General features: G+C 37.4%; 1 protein-coding gene across 1 annotated transcript in view; it reads right to left on the reverse strand.

The window, feature by feature from the left end:
• Positions 1 to 1,089: 1,089 nt before the first annotated feature.
• Positions 1,090 to 14,791, reverse strand: part of TRDN (triadin) — a 164,992-nt gene continuing 151,290 nt past the window's right edge. Inside the window, exons 10-11 of the mRNA XM_042782913.1 lie at positions 6,890 to 6,971; positions 1,090 to 1,186 (exon numbers count right to left, since the gene is read on the reverse strand). Coding sequence (XP_042638847.1) covers positions 1,090 to 1,186; positions 6,890 to 6,971 — 179 coding nt within the window. The remainder of the gene's footprint in view (positions 1,187 to 6,889; positions 6,972 to 14,791) is intronic.

A 14,791-nucleotide genomic window follows, 5' to 3' on the forward strand; every position in this document is an offset into this window, starting at 1 on the left:
TTCTAAACCCCAGATCACTATATTTGGTTGTCTGCTTGCAATGGACATTGTATGAAGTGAGCCTGCTGAGCAAGATGCAAAATCTCTATTTGCTTTCCAAGTCTAGTCTCCACCCTGATTAATGCATTGCATTAACCAAACACCTTGCCTTTTGGATCCAGGTTATAAATTTGTGTTATCTATTATCAAGAGATAATAGGGCAGGAGAAAGAGAGAGATCTGGTATCTTCACATCCCTCTTTGGCTCGCTGTGAACCTTACAGACATCATTTTACAAAGTGATCATATTTCTCTACTAAAGAACATGGTTTTATTGGGCAGCTTTCATCTAGTTATAAGTTTTTCCTAGGTTTTGAAATCACACCAGGCCCATCTCTTCAAACATAAGGGAGATAAATGCTCCCTGGTTTTGCTAGTTCCTAGGTGCTTCACTGTAGCACAGCCCACACCTTGATGAATACTACATTCATTAAACCTATTAATAACCCCTATAAGTGTGTCATCAACCCTTATAAAACTCAGCAAGTCCAAAGTGAACATTATTATCTCCCCACACCTACTCTTTTTATTCTTGATACCACTCATTTATGCATTCAGTTTTGCTCATTCATAACACCTAATTGGTAAGCTAAGAAAATGGAAATAGATTGAGCCTTGGTAAAAGATACTTGACTTTCAGTTCCAGTTATACCACTTAGAACTGTGTTATCATAGGCAACTTTCTAACTTCTCTGATCTCTTTAAAATGATAGCAATATATTCACTGCATGGATTGTTTAGAGGGCTATGAGATTTATTTATTTTTTTTAAGAAAGTGACATAATATTTCCCCATGAACACTATTGTTGTTATTATTTGCCTTTGGGTCTATTCCAACAAATTGTGGCACCATGTGTGCAGAGTAGAACTACTACAAAGGATTTGTAAGGCCCTGGTCTTTTGAAAAAGACTTTCTGGCCTGTCTTCTGAGGTGCTTGTGGGTGAGCTTGAGCCACCAATCTTTCAGTTAATAGTTGACTGCAACCATTTGCACCACCCATGAACATTAACCCACTAAAATGTCTTATTTTCTGAGACCCTTACCACCCCTTACCAGTACACTCTTTCTGCAGCTGTTACAGTGTTCCAAAATGCAAATCTAATCATACTACTTCTCTGCTCAGTGGCTTCAGCAAGCTCACACATTCTATGGGATAAGGTGGAAAACGTTAATTGTATGTACAAAGCCATTTAGGATATAGTCCCAGCCCTGGTTAAAGACATTACATTAGTGTTTCACATACACTGACCAATATCATAAATGCAGTTTCCTTAATATATTTAATAGATATCAATATAAAATATTATAACAATAAATGGTTTACTATGCATATAAGAGAAATTTCCTGATATAAAATGATAATGTTAATAAAATAGCAGCTAATGGTTGAGTACCAACTGTGCTAGAAAATGTGATACCTTGGTATATGCATTATTTCATTTAGTCCTGTTAGCAATTTTTAGGAGCTCTGGTAGTATAGTGGCTAAGGCACTTGACTGCTAACCAGAAGGCTGGTGGTTCAAACCCACCAGCCACTCCTCGGAAGGAAGATGGGGCAATCTGCTTCTATAGTGATACTGCCTTGGAAAACCAAGGAGGGGTCACTATGAGTTGGGTCCGACTCGATGGCACATAACAAGAACAACAACAACAGCAATTTTCTAACCAAAACTAGTCTGGTTCATACATTTTATCAAAATTTATAAGTAAAGATCAATTCCATTAAAAATCACCAAAATATGGGTTTATTTTATCACAAAACAAAGAAAAATATTATATTGTCCTAAAGTTCAATCAAATCTATTGTGTCATAGAGTTAATAGAATAAGAACTGAGGCCAAATTCTATTTTATGATTTTATGTTTTCTGCTTCTCAGTAAATATCTCACTGAAGCGCTAAGGTGATAAAGTTCTTGATTTAAGAGAATTGTAAATAAAACCTTACTAACTCCTAAAGAACATTGTCCTCAGATGCTTCCCATGGTAAGAAATTATCTAATAATAAGTTTTATATAATGCTCTGTTCTCTACCTATAGAAATCCCACCAACTTACTATTTATGGCCCAATGCAAGTCTTGTGTTTTCACTGCATTGCCTTGCTTCACTCATATCTCATCTTCTTCCCAACTTTTACAGTCTTCATGATCTATACAACTAAGTTTTGTACTTCTGTAAATAATGCTTCATAACAGCATTCACTGCATAGTGGTGTGCCTGGTTTGACATCTCTACAGAGGCCAGGGCCATATCCTACACCTCTACAGTACTATGCAAAGCTACAGAGTCTTCAGTCTGCTCATAAGCCAGCTCACTGTCAACTCAGCCTGGATGATCTGGCAATTAAATCTCAGACACATTTTAGAGACCATTTAAGTTCAGCCCTCATATATTATACGTGAAAATATGAAGGACCTGAGACCTCTACTGCTGTCTCAAAGATCACACAACTGATTTGTATCAGAGCTGAGACTGGTAGCTAGGACTGTGGTGTCCTCTAGCCCACATATGAGTGATGGTGTTTACAATTATAATACTAACTATATATCACTTTATACACTTATTCAAGAAGACAACAGGGTATATATTATCTTACTGTATTTCACTTCATTCATGTAAATTGTATATTTATAATGTGATATTAAATTAATTTAACCATAAGATATATTCTTTATAAAGAGTCACTTAACCAACATCGTCCTTCCACATTTTGCCAGAATAGAGGAGTCAAGGTAATTTTACACTAAATATCCAGCAGTTATGTGTGAATAGTAGTCTTCACTTCTTCAGAGGTCAATGACAATGAAAACAGGGTGATTAGGGGCCATACTGAGTGGGGTTAGAGGGAAATCTGCTGGCCTTATTGACTAAAAATTACTAGGATCGTATCTTGGAATTTTGCTTGTGCAAGGATTTTGTGAAACAGCCCTTCTGCCTTTTTCTGTGGTTGAGGAGAGGATGGGAAGCATTGTCTGAAGCTGTGGGTTCAAGGACATCACTGAGGGGTCTATGAAATCTAGGAGCAGTAAAGGATTCAAATCATCTGAGAAAAAAAAAAAACTCTTAGGGCCTGAGGTTAGCTAAAATACTGACAAACAGTAATGAAAAATCTCATGGGCTAAAACTACCTGCAATGCTAGCATAAGAAGGTACCATTTGATTGGTGGTGAAGGGGAATCTCACATAGGTCTGCTTAATTTGCAGAATAAATGGATAACTACAGTGTTTCCTTGAACTTGAAGGTTTTCAACCTCAGTGAGACATCCCAAAAGACATGGGAATTAGTTGTGATATGAAATTTAATAATTTGTTTAAAGATTCTGAGATTTAATACAGTATTTAAATTAAGAATTATGTCTAGAATTAAATGCAAATTAACAATGACCAACAATGATTACTGGAAGTGGTTATTACATAACATTTTAAAAATGCTGTTGGTGTCAGAATTCTAAGGCTAACCATATTCTAAAAATTAGAGTCAATGTCAAAGGAAAGATATGATTTAACATACAGGTAGTCCTTTTATTTCTAAAACTCAAAGGAATACAATTTTCTTCATGGTGTACAAAACACATGTTGTGGGGAGAGAACTGAAATTCAAGGAAGGCAAGACTAAAGTTCAAAGCATGAGATAAGTGGCCTGAGAGATGAAGTACATCTGTACTTTGCAGAGTGAAGTGAATGATGCGAGAAACTTATTTTTTTAAGTGCTATGAAAGCACAAAGGAGGCTTTTGCAGCTCTGCAGTTGTGTAGAGCATTTTCACCTATCACCTATCAAGGTCCATGAGTCTTTAGATTTCTACTGATAAAATTCTATTTTTTTTCCAAAGTCCTAATGAACAAATTTTATAATCCAGTCTAAATGTAAGCTCTACTTTTTTAAAACATTAAAATGTAAATATGTTTAAGCTCCTAGAGTTTGACCTATTATATTCCTCAAACCAAATACAATGCTTTAATGGGACATGGAAATTCCTCCTTTTTTACATAATGCCATTTTCTTGCAACTTGATCCTGAGGAAGTCTTAAACTAAGATTGTGCATCAAGAGGAACTGTGCATAATCAACCTCACTAAAAACAGCTTGATTAATACTGAATATGTCCTAGTTCCTAATCAATTATGCTAATTAAGTCGCAGGCGGCACATCTGCAAGCCTGACAAAGCCCTGATCTCAGCACAGCCTGGATAACCCGCACGCCTTGAGAAGCTGCTCAGTGCGACCATCCTCAGTGCAGACTCGGGCTTTGCACATTGTAAGTGTATGCTAACAAAAGACACACTACTTTTGAAACACTTTGAGAAACTTTCACACCTTTATTTTATCCACTTAAATGTATTATTGGGTTCTAGAAACGAAATGTCAAATTAAATTGCTCTTTAAATATAACAATAGAAACCTAAGTGTCCTACTTAACAAATGGCACATCCTTTCCAAGTGACAGATTGATAGGCATTACACTTGCCACTTGGTATTTTATGAGCCTCTGCTAGGTGATAAGATAGAGACAAACATTTGAATAATCTGACTATCAAAGTCTGCTGCAAGTTGGAGAGTCTGAGTCCCTTGATTTATGTCCATCTCACAACAACAGAATTAGAATCCTATGCAACTGAAGGTGACACTATTATTCATAGGCTGTCTCTCGTCCTGTACATTTGGGCAGTGAGATAGAGTCACTTGTCAGTTTCGTGAAAAGTTATCTCAAGTCACATGAATGGTAGAATAAATTATTCTGATTTCTCTCTCTCTTTTCACAGGGGGAAGGGAACTGAGTTCCATAAAATTTGTCTAATTCACTTTCTTACTCTTTAAGTAAATGATACAGAATAGTAACCAGGATGAAATGACTCGTAACTGTTCTATTGCCTTCAGTATGGATTTAGCTATAGTTGAGCCTTGTGTGTTAAGATGATTTTAAAAATATTTAACTTCTATAAATTATAAAATGATGCAAGTTGGCAATTCTCTGCTTAGAAGCTCCCAGGGGCTTTCACGCTTGCCCCAGTCAGAGCTACAATCTCCCCTTTCTATGCTTTTACTGTGTTTTGTGCTGACTAGTGTGTTGGTGCTTTTCATATTGTGGTAATCGGCACACCGATTAATCCCCACCAACCAGGGTCATTCTAGTATGCTTTGTAACTTCCAGGGCTCTGCTTAACCCTCTTCTGGCTGTATCCTGCCTGGGGCTAGGACTCTGTGCACTGACTGACTCCACCTGGAGTCACTTAACATATCCCAGGTATCAGGACCCTGAAATTTCTTTCAAGGCATCCCCAACTCTGACGCCATGTCCTACAGGCTCCTCTTCTTTATAAATCTTCACAACGGTGATCAGCCCTAGTCTCAAGGGATGGCCAAAGCCAACAGGTTATTTGGTAACAGTGTGGGACAGAGCCAGGGTGAGAAGGGGGCTGTAGGCTGAGGAGACACCTCCATGCATACTCATGCAAAAGAGTAGGGAGTCGCTTGACTTTGAGGTTTTAGTTGTGCTTTTATATCTGAAAACTGAATATTAGCAGAAAGGAACTGTTTTTAAGTATTGTGACTGTCCAGTAATATGGACAAAATCCAACACATTCTTATGCTTGGGATTTTATCAATACTAGTAGAAGGCTTGAATGAATGAAAACTTAAACATATGATTTAAAATTCCTAGAAAATTGTACACTATGATACTTCCCTCTGTACAGTTTGTTGATTTAAGCAGTATATATATATATATATATATATATATATATATATATACACACACACCAAACCCAACCCACTGCCATCAAGTCAATCTCAACTCATAGTGACCCCCATTGGGTTTCCAAGGCTGTAAATCTTTATGGAAGTAGATTGCCTCATCTTCCTCCCATGAACAGTTGGTGGGTTTGAGCCACCAGCCTTCTGGCTAGCAACCAAATGCCTCTATGCTAACAGAGCTACATATAAATATATATACATACATAGAGAGAGAGCGAGAACCAAACCAAACTCACTGCTGTAGAGTCAGATCCGACTTATAGGTAATCCTCCTTGGGTTTCTGAGGTGGTATCACTTCGGAAGTAGATTGTCCAACCTTCTTTCCAAGGAGTGGCTGATGGATTTGAACTGCCAGTCTTCTGGTTAGCAGTCAAATGCCTTAGGCACTATGCCACCATGCTCATATATATATGAAAATACAAATATTTGGGAAGTTGTATAAATTCATTGTTCATGAATTTCATCATCTCTGAGATGGGAGGGGGAGCTCCGGTAGTGTAGTGTCTAAGGCACTTGACTGCTAACCAAAAGGCTGGTGGTTCAAACTCACAAGCCACTTCTCAGAAGGAAGGTTGGGTCAATCTACTTACATAGTGATACTGCCTCAGAAACCCAAGGAGGGGTCGCTATGCGTCAGGTCCAACTCAAAGGCACATAACAACAACAACAAGATGGGAGAAGAATAATAGTGACTTCACAGGTGTTGTAAGATCGTTCGGAAATTTATGTCACTAGGAAGAGGTGGAGCTCAGATTCAAACTAGAAACTCTGTCACCCAAGTTAAGGCGCACACTGAGCAAAATGGGGTAAAACAGAAAAAAATGCAAGGCAAATCACTGTCTTTCTCCCTGTGCTTCTGTGCTTTCTGGCTGGTTACCAAGCTGAGAATCCTTCTTAATAGATTCTTAAGGGGAAACGCCTGGTTTTCTAAATAGGAGCAAATTAGAATTTCAGAAAAAGTAAATAGTAGTTTAGGCATACTAAAGCTATGTAAGAAAATATTGGGTTTTGTTGTTGCTATTATAACAATTTTGTTTTGTTTCTCTACATTCTACTCTACTTATGTAGAATAAAGCTTTGGAACTAATATTAATTACTTGCCTTCAGTAGTAGGTGATACTGGAGTGGGTCTGGAAGCTTGTTCTGTAGGTAACGGAGGTGGTAAGGCTGGGCTTTGTCCTGTGTACACAAGGCAGGAGTAAGTAGTGGGGAAAAAATTATTAGCAAATTTAATATTTATAACTAAAGTAGCTAGATCTGTCCCCAACATGAATAATTCATCATCCTGAATATAAATTCATATTATTATGCAATAAGAAAACTGTTATTAGGTGAGATCTTTAAATGGATACATTCACAGATTCAGTTATCCTCAGACCTATTTCTGAATATATTATTTTTCATAGACGTATATTCAAAGTTAATATATCTAGTGGACTTCATTAATGGAAAATCTACATGAGATCAAATAAAGCAATTTATTTTCAATATGCACTTTAAATTATGGAAACTAAAATCGCAGAAGCTGAGAGGAGTCCCAATATATAGAAAAATAATGATCTTTTCATTTAACCACAAAAATTTAAAATGATATAATAGGACAATGAAAGAAGGATGAAATTCATAGGCCTTTCGATATTGAACAGGTACATTTTCTCCTGCCAAAATAAATGACCTGTAGTTAAGTAAATAATGAGCCAAAGGGAAAATATATTCAGTTTTATAGAACCTTGAAATGCTCCCTCAAGTCTCTGGGCTTATTATGAACTGTATAAAAACCCACAATCATTTCTCAGTGCTTCCTTATCCCAAGTGATTTCTTTAATTAACTAAAACCAACCGGGCCATGAACTGTAAACATTAGCTAACATATGATCCCATATGAAATGCTTGCAAAATGTTTTATCATTAATTTTCATTCCATAGACTCATGCTGCATTTTTTTTTTAAATCCAGGAATCGACATAGGCAGGTGTGCCTTCTAAAATCTCACTCACAACTAGATATTATCAAATGTCAGCAGACCTGCCTGCTTACCAGAAGTTTTCCTTTTATAGAATTTGTCAAAATTAGTTCTCTGCAGTGAAGTGTAGTTTAGTAAGCAGAGCAGTCGGAGTTGCACACACATCACATTCCACGATGCTGAGAAGGGCAGAATCCTAAGGTTAGGCCCTCATGCCAAATAGACCTTAGTCTCCATGCATTACAGGGTTTTCTTCTAGTTAGTAGAACCATGCAGGTCGGCAATTTGGGCATATTCAAGTATGCATGAAGGCAAAGCATATTGTTTTAAAACATGCAGACCATATACCTAGAAAAATATTAACCCATATTTTTTTCTTCAGAGCAAAGATTTGATAGGAACAAAATACAATATAGAAGTTCTTTTTTTGAGCAGGAAGAAAGGAAAGATTGAACACACTAAAAACAGGTTTGATGCACATATCTTTTCCCTAACATTTATAGATTATTTATCACATGCCAAGGAACTATAGTGGTATAGTGGTTAAAGCATATGACTGCTAACCAAAAAGTCAGCAGTTCGAACCTACCAGCTGCTTCATGGGAAAAAGATGAGGCAGTCTGCTTCCATAATGATTTACAGCCTCAGAAACCTTAATGGGCAGTTCTACTCTGTCCTCAAGGGTCACTATGAGTTGGGATTGGCTAAATGGCAGTGGATTTGTTTTGGTTTTATATTATATGCCTAGAACAATGCTGAACCATTTCCTTGTATTAAGTCTCTTCATCTTCATAAAATCCTTAGGACATAGGTATAAATATCATGATACACTTTTGGAGGTGAACAGTGGTTCTGACCACTCAGCCCCTAAGAGACACAGGTAAATTTCCATGCAGGCTCCAGTGTTCCAGTGCTTAACATTCCTCAGCCTGAGAATGAATGGCAAGAGGCTCATCTCATATTGGGACGACGACAAGTGCATATGGGAGAAACAGAGGCATGAAACTTCTACCTTGAGTCTTCTACCTTACTTAGGGTCAAAGAGATATATATCCTTGCAAAGACTGGCTCTCAAGTCTCGCTTGAGAGTTGGATTGAAAAAACAGACATAAGATGGATGGGCAACTGCAACTTTTAAAATCTAGGGAGAGTCTGAATTTGGAAATGAGTCAAATTAAATGGGCACAATTAAATGACCACAAATATAAATTAATTGTTTCTAAGTTCTAAGACTTTCAAAAATTTTTCCATGTATTGGTGTCCAGTTCAATCTAAGCTGCCTTTAATCTTTCCCCGTACTTCTGTGAACAATGGTAGATGTATTATCATAATCTTTTATGGTTCTGATGAACTCTTCAAGAATATTTTTTCAAAATTGTGAGGTTCTTTTGCAGAGAATTACACATAAATTACATTATAAAATATTGTGAGATTTACCTGGAGGTAACTATCAGTACTGTATTTTTTTAAAAATAACTCTATAAAGGATTTATTATGTACCAATGCTGAAGAATGATAAACCAGCAACCCTGCTTTCAAGAAACTCCCAATATACTAGCTGAAGGTGACTTAGAGACGGATTATTTTAATACAGAGTGAAAATGGGTACAGAAGAGATATGGCTAAAAGGTGCCTGGAGGAGATTAATTGTAACTTGCATGTAGAGGCCTGGAAGGTATTTTCCAGGTACAGGTGGAGTTGAAAAGAGGGAGCTATTCCAAGCAGAGTCTATCTCATGAAAAAAAAAGCCCGTCAGGCAAAGTATATCCAAAGAAACTGTTGCTGCCCTATCTATTCAGACTCATAGCAACCCGTGTGTCAGAGTAGAACTGTACCCCACAAGGTTTTCTCAGCTGCAATCTTATGGAAATAGATTACCAGATCTTTCTTCTGTGGATTTGAACTTCCAATCTTTTGGTTATTGTTGTTGTTATGTGCCGTCGAGTCAAACCTGACTTCATAGTGACCCCTCCTTGGGTTTCCGAGGCAGTATCACTACGGAAGTAGGATTGCCCAACATTCCTTCCGAGGAGTGGCTGGTGGGTTATTAGCCTAGTGTAAACTCTGTGTGCTACCCAGGGTAGAAATATCAAAAGAATCAAACTGGTGCTTCTATAAGATGAAGTACATTATCCAGTTTATATCAGAAATTCTCTTCAACTACAAGTGACTACACTGTGCTCTCTAAAGTGACGGACAGCAGGATAGTGAGGCAGTGGACACAATATGGGAGTAGGACTGCAAGAAAAAGAGAAGAGAAAGCCAGAGGGCCTCTTGCCTCCACGGGGACAGCTGTGAGAGGAGAATTATGTGCTTGGGATCCATGTTTGTACAAATCAACCACTTCGTACTTGGGCATGTCACATGGCTTTAATTGTCAGACAGAACAGATTTCTTTTATGCTCAAATAATGTCAGAGAACCAGATTAAAACCAAAGGTCATTTTGCTATGTGAGTGAACATATTATTATCTAACATATACCAGATTATACATAATAAATTATATTAAACATACAATTACATTTATAACACAAAGCAAATATGAAAGTCATGTTGTTTTATGTAAGACCTTATGCTTAGGAGTAATATCTATATAGGCTTTTTAGCTTTGTGAACTTAAAAAACCTCTTGTAGAGACCAAGACTCAAATAGACCTCTACAAAATGAGACTAAGTTTTTAAGGTTGTTATGAAGACTAAATGATTAACCACCCAACCCAGAAAAATATTGTCTTTCTCCCATAATGTATTTACAATTTGTATTTTATCTAATTGTATAAAAGGATTTGAAGTAGGATTTGAAATAAGAAAACAAAGACATAATATAAAATTAAACACGACAGAAACAGCAGAACCCATTTACAAGAAAAAAGCTTATGATTTTATTGGGAATCTTTTCCTTTAGAATTCCTGAGGACTGTTACTCTCTGAAGGAAAGATCTAGGTTTCTGAGATTTACTTTGGAACTTTAAAGGTGTCCTTTATTTTACAAGCTATTACCTGAAAATCCTTCTGACATTCAAACACAGTAAGTTTAGTTTATTTTTGTGCCTTGAGTGATTTTGACTGGCTTATTTCCATAATACCTGAATGGCATGTTTGTAAGCTGCCAATATTTTATTGTTCTGAGTTTTTTCTCACATAAGTCAATTTCATTGTTTTTGGTTTAGTCACATTCCACTGGGGATAGTATACAGTGCACATTGCTTCTAATGATCTCAGTTACTGATGTTTTCTTTACTCTGTTAGAAATGATAAATGGGATTACTCAGAATCTCAAGTCAAGTAGGAGGCTATGAGCTGAATTCAGATTGTGTGAAGTAAGAAAGAATTCATTATACTAAAGTTGAATGTATCTAGTTTCTTTATGAAACACCATTCCCTGGTTGAAAACAATTTCTAGACAACTAAAGCCTACCTCCTAAAACTTGTAAAAACTGTTGACAATATTTTTTCTCTAATGTCTGGTAGATATTTTATTCCTTGGCCTCTGTTGTGTTTTCCTGGAGGTATTAAGAGATATATATGTTCACCGAAGGAATATAAACCCTCTGGAAAGGACTCTAGTGTGGCGAACAATGAATTGCCATAAATCCTAGGAAGGAGGAGGTGTGAGGATCTTTGGTAAGTGACCATTGAATTAAAATTCATTAATATTTTTAAATAGTAGAAAGTGTGAAATTTTTACAAACTCTATCCCAATTAATTCTTGAAGGTTCAAAACAGCAGCCGTGGAGTCAACTCCCACTCCCTACATGTGTCAGAGGGGGACTGAGTTCATTAAGTTTTTCAGTGGCTGATTCTTCCGAAAGAGATTGCCAAACCTTTCTTCAAAGGCACCTCTGGGTGGACTCAGTTTACCAAACTTTCTGTTAACGAGTGAGCACTTACCGTTTTGCCTCACCCAGGAAGTTTAACCTTCATGAAAGTGTCTGCAAATCTAAAAGTAAAGTGGGATGATCTGAGTGACCAAGAAAATGATAATCAAGAAGGTTAGAGCAAAAATACTGATTTTATATTGACACAGGGTTCCTAGATTGTCTGTTTTTATAACATGTAAATACTCAGAGTCTAAAGTTTAGAATTTAACAAATACTAAATTAAATGAAAATGTGATTTGGTATTTTAGAATGAGACATGAGATTGTCAAAGGGTCCTGAATTAATAGGGCCTGTTGACCTTCAAATTTCCTTATTGTCTCTTTCTCCTGCCCTGTACTTTTAGACCACTTACAAAATGAAGAAATGTTACTATACGAATTTGAGGTACTAATCACTCTCCAAGGACTCATGGTAATGCAGTGGTTAAGCACTGGGCTGCTAACTGAAAGGTGAGTGGTACAAACCCACCAACTGCTTTGAAAACCCTACGTGACCATTCTACTCTGTTCTATAGGGTCACTAGAAGTTGGAATTGATTCAGTGGAAATGGGTTTAATCACTTCTCTATTTCCTAGGTCTCAAGCCCACTTTGATCCCTTGAAGAAGTCACAGAAAGAGATCGAGCAGTTCCATTCTTTAGAACTGTGACATGGGTCCCATCTGTTAAAAATTATGTGAGTCACCAGTCATGTAATAATTCCACATTTGCAAATGTGCCTATAACGTGGGGATCTCTTGTATGGGGAATCAAACAGTTCAGGAGTTTGTGTAAGGTGCGCCAGGGAAGAGGTTTTTATTTCAACTATAAGCATTTTTACACCTTCAACTTCTATTTTACTAAATTTCACACTTGAAATTTTCATTCCTTTTTCTTTCTTCAGTCATCCCAATGGCAATCTGCATAGTTATATGCAAAGGTCAAGCAGAGTGAAAGGGAGTGAGTGAAAGAGAGAGAGAAGAGGAGTGAAGGCAGAGAATGAAAGATAGAAAAGGACAGAAACAGAGGGAGACAGAGATACAGAAAAATAAGGAGAAAGAAAAGGTCTCCATTTTACAACTTCTGCCTTGTTTAGTTCCAAACACAGAATGATCTCAGAATATTTTATCCAATCTCTGTTTTTTTTAAAACTAATCATTTTCTCCCTCACTCAGGAGCAAAAGTTTTAAATACAAAGATTCAATTATAATATCTAAGATGTATTTTAATTTGTGATTGTAAATCTTACAATATATTGTATGGCTGTGGTATCTTGTACAAGTCTAGGGACTAGGATTGTTTTTTAACTTTTTATTATTGTTTGGATGACATTGTACAGAGTATATTTGTTATCTACACAACTATTCATACATATTTGTAACATTGATTACAACCCCAACAATGTAATAACTCTCTTCCTACTTCCTCCCTGTGGTTACCTTTGCCCCGTGTGCCTCTTTCCAGTGCATTTCAACCTCCCTACATTTCTCCCTGCACAAATTTTGCCCATCTGATCTCCCATAGTTGATTGTTCTAAGGTGTGCATCTCCTCTATATAGTTGTTCAGCTCATAAGCCTGTCTTTAGTTTGGCTGAGAATTAAGCCATGGGAATGAGCTAAATTCCAGGCCCAAAATGTGACTAGAGGCCATAATCTCAGGGGTTTCATCAGTCTCTATCCGACTAGTAATCCTGGTCTTCTATATGTTTTTTAATTTTGTTGTATATTTTTCTCCCACTCTATCCAGGATCTCCAATTTTGATCCCTTAGAGGTTGACATTAGTAATATGGGACCATCTAGATCTTCTGGTCTCAGGGTCGTGTAAGCTAAGGGACTGGGATTTGAAGTTTCTAGTGGCTAAGTCACTTGCCTGCTAACCAGACGGCTGGCAGTTCAAACCCACCAGCCACTCCTCGGAAGGAAGGTTGGGCAATCCTACTTCCGTAGTGATACTGCCTCGAAAACCCAAGGAGGGGTCGCTATGAGTCGGGGCCGACTCCACGGCACATAACAACAACAACAGTCAAGACTCCCATTTATTCATTAAACATTTAAACATATTTTTTCAGTAGCCATCACACAACATATGCATGATTTGAACCAAAGAAGTACTGGTGTATAGTGAAGGACAAGACATGAATGAGTCTCCTGAAGAAATTTGATCTTGTGGAAGGGACAAACAATACCCAGGCAATTATAACTTAATTTTAGGTCTCATTTGTTTAATCGTAAAGTGTATATAACAATACCTGTTTCAGCTAGGTTGTGGTTATTGTATGGAGACAATGATAAAAATGAAAGCAATAGGAGTGGGGGTGGAGGGGGGAAACTGAAGATGGAGAAGATTCTGTTTTCATGGAGCTTACAGTTAAGTTGGAGAGAGATAGGTAATAACCAAGTAAGGCAGGTCATTTCAATTCTCATATATGCAGGGACATCAAAACAGGGTGACAAGGCAAAGAATGACTAGGAGAGAGACCATGCTAATTTGGGTAATAAGGCAAGGATCTTCTAAATAGGGCCACCACTAACATAGATGGAGGTTTGTACAAACTAGAAAAAGATGTCATATCTGGGTGTGCAACACCTGGTGCCAAGATTTGACCAGGAAGGCTTTATTTGTGCAAAATAAATAATTGTATAACAAAACACAGGCAATTATCTTGCAAGGCAATTGCAGCCCCAACCCAAGGAGAGAAGCAGAGTGAGGTCTTTGTGGAAGTGCTCAACTGTACTCTGTGTGCACAAAGTATGCCATGGTTCTCTATCCAAGGGAGGGGCATTTGAGCTCAGGCTTGAATACAAAGGATTAAGCCTCAGGAAGATCTCTGTGAATAACATCTTAAACGCCCGAAATTAGGAAAGTCCTGGAGTGCTAGAAGGTCAATGGAGCTGTAGCTCACAGTCATCTCACAAGGAGCATTGTAGGTTGTTCAGGTGAATTTTAATTTGTTCTAAGGGCAATGGTAAGTTTTTGAAGGGTTGTAATGTGACACATTGGTTTTTGTTTGTTTGTTTGTTTTTATTGTGATTTGGGTGAAAGTTTACAGAGTAAATTCATTTTCCATACAGTAGTTCACACACACGTTGTCTCATGACGTTGACCACAATTTACCCCAATGCAACAGCTCCCCTCCCACTTCCTCCCCATAGCTACCTCTTCCCTCTGTCCATCCCT

This window comes from Orycteropus afer, unplaced genomic scaffold, assembly GCF_000298275.1.
Source record: "Orycteropus afer afer isolate SDZICR_OR568_19922 unplaced genomic scaffold, OryAfe1.0 scaffold00506, whole genome shotgun sequence".
Classification (NCBI taxonomy): domain Eukaryota; kingdom Metazoa; phylum Chordata; class Mammalia; order Tubulidentata; family Orycteropodidae; genus Orycteropus; species Orycteropus afer.